The 12,920-nt window shown below is 41.8% G+C and overlaps 1 protein-coding gene across 5 annotated transcripts in view; it reads right to left on the bottom strand.

Annotated features, from left to right (window-relative positions):
* Positions 1-2,917: 2,917 nt before the first annotated feature.
* Positions 2,918-12,920, bottom strand: part of AKAP10 (A-kinase anchoring protein 10) — a 94,048-nt gene continuing 84,045 nt past the window's right edge. For all 5 annotated transcript variants that reach the window (XM_034989689.1, XM_034989688.1, XM_034989690.1 and 2 more), the window contains 3 exons: positions 9,938-9,990; positions 9,200-9,295; positions 2,918-4,746 (listed from right to left, as the gene is read on the bottom strand). In XM_034989689.1, the coding sequence (XP_034845580.1) occupies positions 4,741-4,746; positions 9,200-9,295; positions 9,938-9,990 (155 nt within the window). In that variant the 3' untranslated portion in view covers positions 2,918-4,740. The remainder of the gene's footprint in view (positions 4,747-9,199; positions 9,296-9,937; positions 9,991-12,920) is intronic.

Here is a 12,920-nt window from a genome sequence, read left to right as displayed (position 1 = left end):
TATCATGAAAGCAGAACTCAGAAAGAGCTGATCACCTCATGGAATCAGCTCAGTCGCTAGCTAGCTTCTTCCAAGGCTGGGATTTTGTCTCACGTGCAGGTAGTAATTTTACACTACTAGCCTTCTCGTTTCTGAGAATTCACATTTCCCCAAGTTCTGCAGAGAGCCCCCAGGGGGCTGAGACTGAGCCTTTGGCCTCCTCTTAGCCTACCCCACTCCGAGAGACTTGCTTGATGGCCTCAGACATCAGGTGCCGCCCCTTGTCGTCAGCCAGGTGCTCAACACCTGAGTGTTCTCGTTTTGCAGGGAGTAAATGGAATGGCGGGGCAGCCAGTCCTCGAGGGGTGGGTGCTCTCGGAAGAGCGACCCCTCCTTAGGCCTCTTCTACCCTGTGGGTCTCTTTTACGGGTCAGGAAAGCCTAGTGACCCCCTGCAGGGCTCTATAAGGAAGGGGTGTTAAATCATAGGCTCAAAAGGCTATCTTGAGTCCAAAAATACCAGCAATCATAGATGGAGCTCCAGCTTCTATCTCCTCCTCAGTAGAATGGAAGCTCCGGGTGGCCCAGAAGTTTGTCTTATTTCCCGTGTCCCTGCACTGTAAACAGAGCCCGGCACTTGGTAGACATTAAAATACTTTGGAATGGGCAAACATTTGCTAAACCGGTGGCTCTGTCATTAGAAGGAACAAAAGGTTGCTCTCTGTTAAGAGGAGGGAACCGAAGGTGTGGGTGGAGCGCACTGGGTTCTGGGGAGCACCAGAGCTACGCAGTGTGGAGGCCCATGGTGCTGTTTGGCTAGGGCCTTTCCACGAGTTGCATGGTGGGCAGGACTCTTACTGTGACTAGGCAGAGGCCAGCCGGGGATCATCTAGGGGGTGAGCCTGAAGACACATTCAAGATGGGGGACTCAAGATACCTGAAGTCAGGGGAGATGCCGGTCACCACAATCCTATCTGCTCCTTGGCAATTCCCAGCTTTCTCTGAGCTGAACTTAAGCCCACTTTTTCTAGGCACCTTGCGTGCCCACCACAGGCCCAGAGGGCCCAGCTGCCCCGGCCTGTGCTCACGAACACAGGTTACAACCAAGGAGCAGTGGTGTAGGCGTCTCGGCGGTGCCTGGGGGTGAGGGGGTGGGGGGGTGGGGGCACTACCACCCTTGGGCAAGGGGCTTAATTATTCCAGGTGAATTCGGACACCCTCATTGTCCCAGAGCAGGCGGTTTGAGGGGAACATACGGAGGAAATAATTTGGTCGCATTAAGTTACTAAGGCAGAAATACTCACTACCCTGTGTGACAGGCAAGCAGATGAACTTCCTCCTCCCTAAGCATGAAGGTCTGGCTTTTGCTCATATGGATTCCTCCAACACTCGCTACACCATGGCCATTTCCACCTGTCCCAAACGCACAGGATACCATACTTCTTACTCCCAGCCATTCCCAACCCTGCCTAAGCAGAGAGGCCTATTAAGTGCCCACAATGCTTATCTATGAGGGGCCTCATGAGGTAATTATTAGTGTGGGTCTCCTAAGTTCGGAACCTTGAGGGTTTCGCTGAGATTTATTCCCACTTACGGTTCCAGCCAAAGGACAGAAGTCTTGCCTAGTCCACAGAAGTGGTCAGCAGGTACCTATTTTGTAGTAATCACTGCCCTCCATCATTTGAAGATTATCAGTTACTCATTGATAGAAATGCCCTCTATTTCTGGGTTTATTATAGTTGCTAAAAGCGGGGATGGTGTTTATCCTTTGGAAGGATGTTGGGAAGCATGAAAAGGCCCTGGTCCAGAAGGCCTGAGTTCTAACGATGACTATCCCCACAGCAGGCTAAAGACCTACCCTTTTCCTGGGCCTGAGTAACTCCTCACTATAAAAATGAGGGAGTGTCTTTTAGCTCCATTAGTTGAGGATTCCATTTTGAGAGAATTTACAAGATGACCAAAGGTTTGCTAAAGAAAAATTCTCCCGAATGTAGGGGTATTTTGCAAACATGCTAAGGATGCATGATCATGAGTTAATTAGAACAGTCTGGTAGTACTTTCGTCAAGGTCCTTTTGGTTGCATGTCATAAAAAGTCACTTCAGACTGATTTTGTAGGAATGAGGGCAGGGTCAGTGTGAGTCAGGCAGGTACCCCCAAACAGTATCAGCAGAGAGAGAGAGGTCAGCTGCTTCAGCAGGTGCTTAGTTACGAGTACTTAAAACAAAGTCATCTGTAATTGTCTACAATTCAGAGTGACTTTCCCTCCAAATTCCTACCGAACTTATCACAGCTCCAGAAATGTGCATTACTTACCTTACATAAAGCTCTACCAAATACTGAAAAACCCAAGTTGAAAAAGTTACAAAAAGTTGCTCCCTGTTTTATTGCTCTTCGCTGGACTTGGCTGACATTTGCTTTTTACTTTCCTCAAATCTTACAGGAGTGAAGACATGGCAAGTTACAAACGGTACCCCTTTTGCACTAACATCTTTTCCAACAGTTTGCGTTGAGATCAGCAACATGGTAAAAACGGATGCTCAACGGATTCCTCGAGCCTATGAAAATCCTGCCGAGGCCTCATATTTTGTGGGCGCACTGCATAGAGCCTGGAACTCAGTGGTGCTCAAAGTCAGGCTGAATCCAATTCCAATTTTAATGTAAGTAGAAGGATCATACTTCTGATCAAATATTAAATTCGGCTAATAACTGCAGGCCACAATCTGCTTCTGTGTCCCACAGCAGGTGGGGCAGAAGAAAGTAACCAAGTCTCCAACTTGCTATTCTTCTCTTTATAAGAACCTTACGACTACGGACATATCTAGCTCAGAAGCACAAAACGTATACAAAGAAATTACTACGTATTAACTGAAAGCACGAGTTTAAACAGCCTAGAGTCTTACAGAAATTGTTATTGCAAAACATGCTCAGGCAGCAAGAGTCACCCAAAACCACATTTTATTCTATGACCTTTATATTGCTTTTCTGTTACTTAAAGGTTGAAGCAAAGTGAAAGGATGGAAATATTTTGTTAAAAGAACAAAATGCATCAATCACAGCAAATACACCTCATAAAACCTCAGGTCTATGCCATACACTCCAAACACAAGGCTAAGTCCAGGAGTGGCTCATGTCTGGGTTTTTGTAAAGCAAATGAACATATATGGAAGAATCAACACATTTCAGTAGAGGACTGTAAGTGCCCTGAAAGCAGAAAGTTGACACAATTTTAAATATAATTCTCATATATATATATTTTTAAAATCAAACACAATTAAATAGAATATGGTTTAAGTACATGAATACTTCGCTTTAGAAGAATAACAGAGGTGGTACATAGTACCAAAAACTTATACACAGCCTTTTTGCTTCTTCTGTTGATGAAACAGTGAGCCTCTATACAATCACATATTGCAATGAAATAAATTCTCTATTCATTCAAGACTTTCTCAAGGACAGAGGTGATTAATAATTATATATTTATATATATATATATATATAGATCTTCTCTTTTTTTTTTTTTTTGCAAAGTCTGAGCAAAAGCAGTAACACCTAAGAGAACGTTCTTCCCCCTCAGTCACGTGCAGTGAAGAAGCATCGGCCTCGCCTGGCCGGTGGACTGTGCTTGCCGGCGGGGTGGCCCTGCTCATGGCAGCGAGGCCCGCGCCCACTAGCTGACCGAGTGGGAGTGCAGTGAGGGAGTCTCCTACTCTCCTGAAGACAGAATGCAAAAAGGCCACCAGCTGCACACTTCCCAGCTCATAGCAAAGAAAGGAGAGGCGGTCAAGGTTGAGTGTTTTTCCTGCCTCCTCCCACCCCAACGCTTGCTTGCCAATCTTAAAAAAAAAAAAAAAAAAAGAAAAAAAAGAAAAAACAAAACAAAAACCATACAATCTAGGTATAAACATTTGTCCAAGATATCACAGGGGGAAACTGGAGTGATTGTTACTCTTCCTTCTTTTCCACATGTACTCTGAAGGAAAAGTTAAGTAACTTGGAGCAGAGTATTCCAGAAGGGCAAGTCTTCACGCTCAATATAAAGGAGACTCATCTTTTTGTTAAGCAGGGGAGACTGGTTTTCAGTATATTGCATCTCAGGAGCAATTAAAATGTGAAAATTGCATACTGTCACCAAAGGGAAGGACAATGTCACAGAGACTTGACCTGTCGGCTAGCTTCCTTCCACATTAATGCCTCTGTGAAGGAAGACTGCCAGGGAGCCCTCGCCCCGTTCTGCTGAAGGAGAACAACCCACTAGCACCGTACCGCCGCTCTGAGCTGCCTGGCTCTCGGAGGGGCTGACTCACCTGTGTGTTTAGGAGGCCAAAGCAAAGCACTTCTGGTACCTGCTTTAGGATACTTGTAGGGCTGGGCCACTGCTACAGAATGTGCATCAAATATCAGCTCTACGCTCACCTACCTCCCACAGTATGTGGTCCCTGTCTATTCCAGTGGACTAAAACTCTTTCAAAATGGGTTATTGCCATTGGAAAGCTATTAATTTTCTAGTAATGTAAACAATACCACTTTGTCTCTTTATGACTTTCACTGTGTGAACATCATGTGCAGCAAATATGTCTACATGTCACTCTGCTTATGATGGAAGTCTAGGATTGTCTGCCATTCTTTCTTGGGAACAACAGTGATATATCAGTGAAAAGAAATACAGTGCTTTGTTTTCATTGGCTGTGTTGAAGAATCCAACCAAAGGAAAAAAGTTCTCTTATTTTTCAAAAGCAGATTTCCTTTATCTCAGGTCTTGAGTCATAGCTGAAAAAAAGAAAAAGAAAAAGAAAAAGGTAAGGCACATTTTTATAACCAGTGACATATTATCATTACAGATTAAGAAGGGAACCAACACTTAGTGTTTACTACATACCAGCACTTATGACAGCCAGGATCTGACTACAATAATGAGGTAAAACGCTAGAATTATCTTCATTTACATATGAATGAACAGAAGCTTAAAAAGGCCAACCAACTCACCCTAAGGTTACGCAATGACGACTGGCACCCAGATCTGCTTTTATCTTTCCCTTTTGGCAACAGATATTAGAACAAAATAGCTACTCTTTGATAGAATAATTCTGTTTCTAGGAATTAACCATGGAGCATAGAATTATACACGCACACATTCATTCAAGTATTGTTTGTAACAGGGAAAAACCCAAAACAACTTAAATGACAATCCACAGGGGATTCATTAAATCAGGAGAGCCATAATACAAAATACTCCAATACCTTTAGAAAGAAAAAAAGAACTCGGATTTCTAGCCACCTCACACCAGGTTCCTGAGGCGGAGACCCCTTTATTCACAGCACTGGGGAGGAAACAAACATCCCAGGAAACAAGGTCCTTGGGACCTATACACATGAAACAATTCAGAAATGCTGTGAGGTAGTTTATGTTAAATGCCCAAGTACATTTTATAGACAAGCGTAAAGTAGGACATTCAAAGCAGAGAGGCTTCAACATGGGCTAGACAGGCTGGGTATTCTTTCATGGAAATAGGATGTCTTACGTTCATATATAATCATGGAATGAGAATCAGAAGGGGATCTTATGAGACTATCCTGTCCAATTTCTCCGATCTACTGATGAGGAAATAAGACTTGGAAAAGGAAAGTAACTTGCGAAAGGTCACATATGTGCATTAAATAAAGTGGGATGAACAAGTTCTGTTTAGCCTAGCACTTTTTCCATACCAATATGCAGCGGATCCCTGAGGATGGGCAGGACAGAGATCTTAGCCAGCCAAAGAGAAGGGCTAGCAAGCTTAAAAAACAAAATACAGCAAAATATATCTGTATATCCTAAAAATAAAAAGCACATGGTAATAAAATCTGAACAATGAAAAGCCTTAATTTTATTGTTTTAATTTTTTTTTTAAGAATTTTTTATTTATTCATTTGAGACAGAGAGATACAGAGAGAAAGAGAGAGAGTAGGAGCAGTGGGGAGAGGCAGAGGGAGAGGGAGAAGCAGACTCCCTGCTGAGCAGGGAGCCCGATACGGGGCTCGATCCCAGGACCTGGAGATCATGACTTGGGTCGAAGGCAGACGCTTAACCATCTGAGCCACCCAGGTGCCCAAGCCTTAATTTTAAATATTTGCTTTCTAAAATGGTGCCTAAAGGGACATTTTTGTATCGTTAAACATTTGCTCCTCAAAGATAATGGGGAATCACAAACTCATACACCTTTATCTTGCTCTTTGCCATTTTAGGTTTGCCTGAGCCAGTGAAGATAATTATAGATAAAAATTATCACCCTTACACAGAAAAGAGGATAGAATCTGCACAAGTGAACAGAACTTTGGTGTGAATCAGCTCAGTGTTAAGTTCAAAATTAAACCAAGTTCTGGTAATGACAGTTCTCAGAATAACAGTTGGCAAAGAAAGGGGGATGCTGGGCCTCAATCTAAATGCAAGCCCTCTGAACTACTGTGGGTTATGTGGGATGTCATCTGAACATATTTAATTCTGATTCCCAATTTTTGCTAATGTAAATAAGAGTAGTTTAATGCCTTCATAAGGAACATGAGTTAGAGAAAGTTAAAACTGCTGAGGGGGCGCCTGGGTGGCTCAGTCATTAAGTGTCTGCCTTTGGCTCAGGTCATGGTCCCAGGGTCCTGGGATCGAGCGCTGCATCGGGCTCCCTGCTCCGCGGGGAGCCTGCTTCTCCCTCTCCCACTCCCCCTGCTTATGTTTCCTCTCTTGCTGTGTCTCTCTCTGTCAAATAAATAAATAAAAATCTTAAAAAAAAAAAAAAAACTGCTGAGGAAACTGGGAATGTCTGGCTTGAAGAGAGGATCTGTAGTGATGTCCCCTCTTTCAATCCCGGTATTGGTAATTCATCTGATCTCTTTTCCCCTGCCTCCCCCCGCCCCCAGTTAGTTTTGTTAGAGGTTTATCAATTTAATTGGTCTTTTTAAAGAGCCAGATTTTGACTTTTCTCTATTATCTATGTAATTGATATTCACACTTTTTTTAAAAGCCCAACATAGGGCTTGAACTCATGACCCTGAGATCAAGAGTCGGATGCTTAACTGAATAAGCCCCAAGTACTCCAGATATTGAATTTTATCTTTAATATTTCCTTCTTTCTTTGAATTTAATTTACTCATTTCCTAGTTTAAGATAGACGACTGAAAACTTTTTGTCTATTTAATATAAACATTTAATGCTATAAATTTCCTTCTAAGGACTGCTTTAGCAGTATTCCACAAATACTGTTGTATTTTCATTTTAATTCAGTCCAAAGTATTTTCTAACTTCCATTTTGATTTCTTCATTGACCAATGTAAGACTAAGAAGTATGCTGTTTAATTTCCAAATACTTGGGAGATTTTCCACATATCCTTCTGTAATTGACTTCTTATTTAATTCCTTTGTGGTGAGAAAACAGACTGTATGATTTCAATCCTTATAAATTTATTTATTTATTTAATTTTTTAAAGATTTTATTTATTTGACAGAGAGAGACACAGTGAGAGAGGGAACACAAGCAGGGGCAGTGGGAGAGGGAGAAGCAGGCTCCCCGCAGAGCAGGGAGCCCGATGCGGGGCTCGATCCCAGGACCCGGGGACCATGACCTGAGCCGAAGGCAGACGCTCAATGACTGAGCCACCCAGGCGCCCCTCAATCCTTGTAATTTATTGAAACTTGTTTTATGGCCCAGAATATGGTATATCTTGGTAAGTGTTCTATGTGTAGGCCAAAAGAATATGTACTCTGCTGCTGCTGAATGCACTGTTCTATAAATGTCTCTTAGGTCAAGTTGGTTGACATTGTTGTTGAATCCATTACTGAGACAGGGCTGTTGAAATCTTCAACAGTCATTATGGATTTGTGTATTTTCCTTATAGTTCTATCAGTTTTTGCTTTGTGCGTTTTCAAGCTGTTATTGGATGCATACACATTTAGGATTCTTGATGTCTTCTTGATGAACTGACCTTTCATATAAAATGTCCTTTTTGCCTGGTAATATTCCTTGTTTTGAAGTGAACTCTGACTTGTAATACAGGCAGTCCAAATTACTTTGATTATGTCTGCATGGTATATCTTTCCCATTCTTTTACTTTTAGCCTATGTCTTTATATTTAAAGTGGGCTTCTTACAGATAGCAACTAAGGAGGTTCTGCCATTAAGTATCTAATCAATCTGTTTTTAACTAGACTATTTAGACCATTTATATTTAATGTGGCAATTAATATGATTTCATTTAAACCTACTATCTGGCTATTTGTCTTTCATTTGTCCCACAGGATTCCTTCTTCTCTTTTCCCCCCTTTTCTTGAGTTCTTTTGTATTCAGTATTTTTTTTAGGGTGTGGTTTCTATAGATGGCGTTTTCTCCTGATTGTGGGTTAAGTTTTTCTGCTTCCTTGCATACCCAGTAATACAGTGGATGGCAGACACTGTTATTTTTATACTGTTGAGTGCTGAACTTCATTGTGTTCCTTTAAAGAGGGTTGGCCTTTGTTCTGACATGCAGTTGTTACTTAAAGAGCAGTCTGATCCTTTCCAAAAGTTGCTTTTAAGCTTGGTTAAGGTGCTTTACTCTAGGGCTAATTTAGCTCCAGTGGTAAGGCATAATGTTTCTGAGGACACTACCCAATGTTTTGTACAAGATCTATTCCACACTGGTCAGTAGGGATGTGACCTATTCCTAACCCCATGTTTCAGGAATTGCTCAGCCTACTAATTTCTGGTACTTTTTTCCCTCCCCATGGGCATTTTCACCCAATACATGTATAGATCAGTATTTGGCCAAGGACTTCAAGGGACCTCCATAAGGAGATAAACTCTAGAGCTTTCTTTCTGTGAAGCTCCTTTTCTGGTATCCTGCTCTGACTTCTAGATACCTTGGGCTATCCAAACTTTGATTTCTGACTCCTTAATTCAGCAACACTATGAACTCTGTTAGGCTCTCCCCTCCCTGCACTTTGAAAACTGCTTCTAGGCAGTGAGCTAGGGATAGTGTCAATGTTACCCTTCTTTCAAGGATTACAGACTTCTACTGCCTGTTGCCCATTATCTGGAAATAGTTGTTTCATTTAGTTTGTTAGTTACTTAGTTGTTCATGATGAGAGGTCAGTTTCTAGAGCAGCTAATCCTTCAAAGGCAGAGGAATGTCCCTTATGTCCTTTTTAATTTTTATATATCTGGAATGTAATTCTTCTCAGTTTTATGCAAGCTAGATCAGAATACAAGTCATCCTTACCTTTGTAGACTTCTCTAAAGGTTGATCATATTGTGCCTGTTGCATAACATCACTGACTATCATTTTAGCAATCTTCCAAGCTAGCTCTTCTTGGGCCTAAAACAAAACAAAAAAAAACCCCAATTCAACTGTTGATAATGGTTATTCATTAGAAAAATCAAGACTTATATTATCAGTGCTCTAACACAACTATATATGCATATCATGTCTACTTCTTTGGATAAGAAGCACATTCCATGTATGAACGGACCTGGACCACCTTCTGGCTACACTACATTAACATGCTGTTCATGCACTGTCTTCTAGGGTCAGCTACTGGGTACCCAACATCATGACTATTTTCATGTTAGATGATCAAAACAAAAAGTTTTCTTTTTCCACTCACATCTCTCAATGTACTTAACTAACTAGTCAAAAACCAAGCCTCTTCTGAAAACTGACAGTGAGGAAGGAAACATTTGAGCTTTTTGTTTCTACTGATGCCTGCTGGTTGATGAAAACTTGAAGGCATGGATATTTTTCAGTGGCCAGAGTTCTGAACTAAAGATCCTGCACTGCCCCATGAGGCAACTGTTAGATGCTAAATAGGGCCTGCCCTTTCTTGTTACATCCTGGATAAAAGAGCAATGTGCCACACCACTTAAACATGGGAACTAAAGAAAGAGAAAACTTGAAACCTTACTTACACAAGGTGCCACTTATAAACAGGAATTTCTTTACACTAAAAGTAGACTTTACCTCGTCAGTATTTCCTTGCACCCATTTCTTCATAGCTTGTGAGAACATGAATCCTAGTAAACAAAACCAAAACTGAATGTAGATTTCTTGCACAATTTTACATTTAAAAAGTGCTCTCATTCAAAAGCTACTTCAGAAATGGATATTCTTTTTTTGTACAATCTCATCTAAAACATTAAGGAATATTACCATTAATCAAAACTGATTATCTCCATTAACAAGTATTTAACTTGCAAACACCATGGTTCAAAAGACCGAAAAGCTGTTTCAGAGTTCTGGACTTTTCTTTCTTTTATTCTCCTCTATCATCTAGTGTTAGATTTTCAGCAAACATTAAGCGAGCAAAAGAAAACTGTGACCAGCATTTGGTCTTAGGTAAGAATCTAGCAATACATCAGGAGATATCAATCTATTTGCTATATATCCAAACTTTTCAGACCAGCTCCTATACAAAGGGGCTTCCAGTAGAGATTACACTGTTAATGCTCAATCTCTGGTCTGTATAAATTAGCTGGGTAAGAGCACAGTTTTAAATAGCCATGTGTGTCTGAGCCATGGCACACCTCACTCTCCTAGGAGATATGCAAAAACCTATCCACATCTGTACTCAGGTGCTGAGGAATCACCAGGACATAGGCTAGTCACTTTTTCCATGAAGGAAATACACAGCTTATCCTTTCATTAACACAAATAGGCTCCTGTCCTAACTCTGCTTTAAATCAAATGGTTGGTAGATTATTTCTTAGGCAAGGTCCTTATTAATTCAATGGCTGGATTAGAAGTAAAAATAGCATTCATGAGAAGTACAAAACCTGGATCCATTCCCTAATTTTCAGTATTAGCTAAAAGTCTGAATACTGGTCTAGTTATACTTTATGGCCAAGCAGTCAACAGGGGCCACAACATTACATGTTCCGCCTAAAGTTGCAAATGGCTGTTGAATTGCCCACTTGCTGCTTCCTCTTCAGGCTCACCCAAAGAGTCACACTGTTGACAGTCTCCTACTTGCTTAACACTCTCTCTCCTTTTCTTTTTAATACCTACATGTTTGACTCCTTTCTGTGCATTCCTTCCTCCTTTAATAGAGAACTTCTCCAGGACCCCATTCCCCAGCCTTCTTTTCTCCTTCAACATATATTCTTTGGGGTATCTCATCCCCTCCTGTGACTTTAACTTCCTTCCAAATGTAAATAATCAAAAAACTTGTCCTTGGGTGTTAAATTCATACTTACAAATTATCCTAAGGTGTCTCAAACTTAATGTGATCCAAACTGAGCTCGTCTGTTTCCTACCTACTCTTTTTTCTTATATCCTCTATATCTCAGAAATTAATTTAATCCTTTATTAAAAATTCACATCATAAATTTTCACCCAGAGAACCCATGTTAAAAAACTCAATCCACCGGGACACCTGGGTGGCTCAGTCGGTTAAGCCTCTGCCTTCGGCTCAGGTCATGATTCCAGGGTCCTGGGATCGAGTGCCACATCGGCCTGCTTCTCCCTCTGCCTGCCTCTCTCTCTCTGATTGATAAATAAATAAAATCTTTAAAAAAAAAAAAACCACTCAATCCACCTTCTTCATTTACTCTTTATATGAAATCTGTCACCAAATTCCACCTTGAATGCAATCTCTTGAATTGCCCTTTCCAAGTCTTAGAAATCTGACCTAATTCCTGCTAGCACTACCTACTTTCAAATCCTCTTCTTCAATCTACATTACTAGCTAATTCTACTACCTGACTGGTTTCTCTGATACCAATTCATTCCTGTACCCACTGCCAGAAAAATGCATCTAGTTAGTACTCTGCTAATGCTGGGGGGCACCTGGCTGGCTCAGTGGGTGGAGTGTGTGATTCTTGATCTCTGGGCTGTAAGCTTGAGCCCCACGTTGGGTGTAAAGATTATTTAAAAATAAAATCTAGGGGCGCCTGGGTGGCTCAGTAGGTGAAGCATCTGCCTTCGGATCAGGTCATGATCCCAGGGTACCGGGATGGAGCCCTGCATGGGGGCTCCCTGCTCAGCAGGAAGCCTGCTTCTCCCTCTCCGCCTCTGCCTCCGCCCCTCCCCCCCATGCTCTCACTTGCAGGTTCTGTCTCAATAAATAAATAAATAATCTTAAAAAAAAAAAAAGGAAGAAGAAAAAGAATCCCTGGGGCGCCTGGGTGGCTCAGTCGTTAAGCGTCTGCCTTTGGCTCAGGTCATGATCCCAGGGTCCTGGGATCAAGCCCTTCATTGGGCTCCCTGCTCCGCAGGAGGCCTGCTTCTCCCTCTCCCACTCCCCCTGCTGTGTTCCCTCTCTTGCTGTCTCTCTGTCAATAAATAAAACCTAAAAGGAATCCCTGATACTTACACGACAGGAACCCAGGCTTCTTACTACAACACGCCAGGGCTTTCACAACGTAAGTGCAATTTCATCTCCCACCACTGTATCCAAGCACTAAGACTAGCCACTACACATGCTCACGACATCTTTTACAATTCCTTGTTATACTTTCTCCTAAAGGATTAGAATGCAACTTTTTTTTTTTGAAAAGATTTATTTTAGAGAGCAAGAGTATGTGTGCACATGCACAAGAGCAGGGGGTAGGGGGGAGAGGGAGAGAGAGAATCTCTAGCAGACTCCCAGCTGAGCATGGAGCCAGACCCGGGGCTTGATCTCATGACCCTGAGATCATGGCCTGAGCCGAAATCAAGAGTTGGATGCTTAACCAACTGAGCCACCCAGGCACCCCTGAATGTAAATTTTAAAATTACTTTGCTTGCCCCGAAAGCGAAGTTCTCATACTCTCAGAAGCCTCTGAGATATAGTCTCAAAACTCAACCTTTTCCTCTGTGCTCTATCAGTATTTCAAAACCCAAACTCAAACTATAGGCTAGTAAATGATGAACATTCTTGCAGCTATCCTCAGCAAGGGAGGAGAAGAAGCAGAGCTGAATTGTCACAACAGTATTCTGAGCCAAAGCCCCGAGATTGCTATTAATC

This window comes from Mirounga leonina, unplaced genomic scaffold (genome assembly GCF_011800145.1).
Source record: "Mirounga leonina isolate KUSES-001 unplaced genomic scaffold, KU_Mleo_1.0 Mir_488, whole genome shotgun sequence".
Classification (NCBI taxonomy): Eukaryota; Metazoa; Chordata; class Mammalia; order Carnivora; family Phocidae; genus Mirounga; species Mirounga leonina.
Note: the sequence above shows the minus strand (reverse complement) of the source record. Positions and strands in the feature narration are given on the sequence as shown.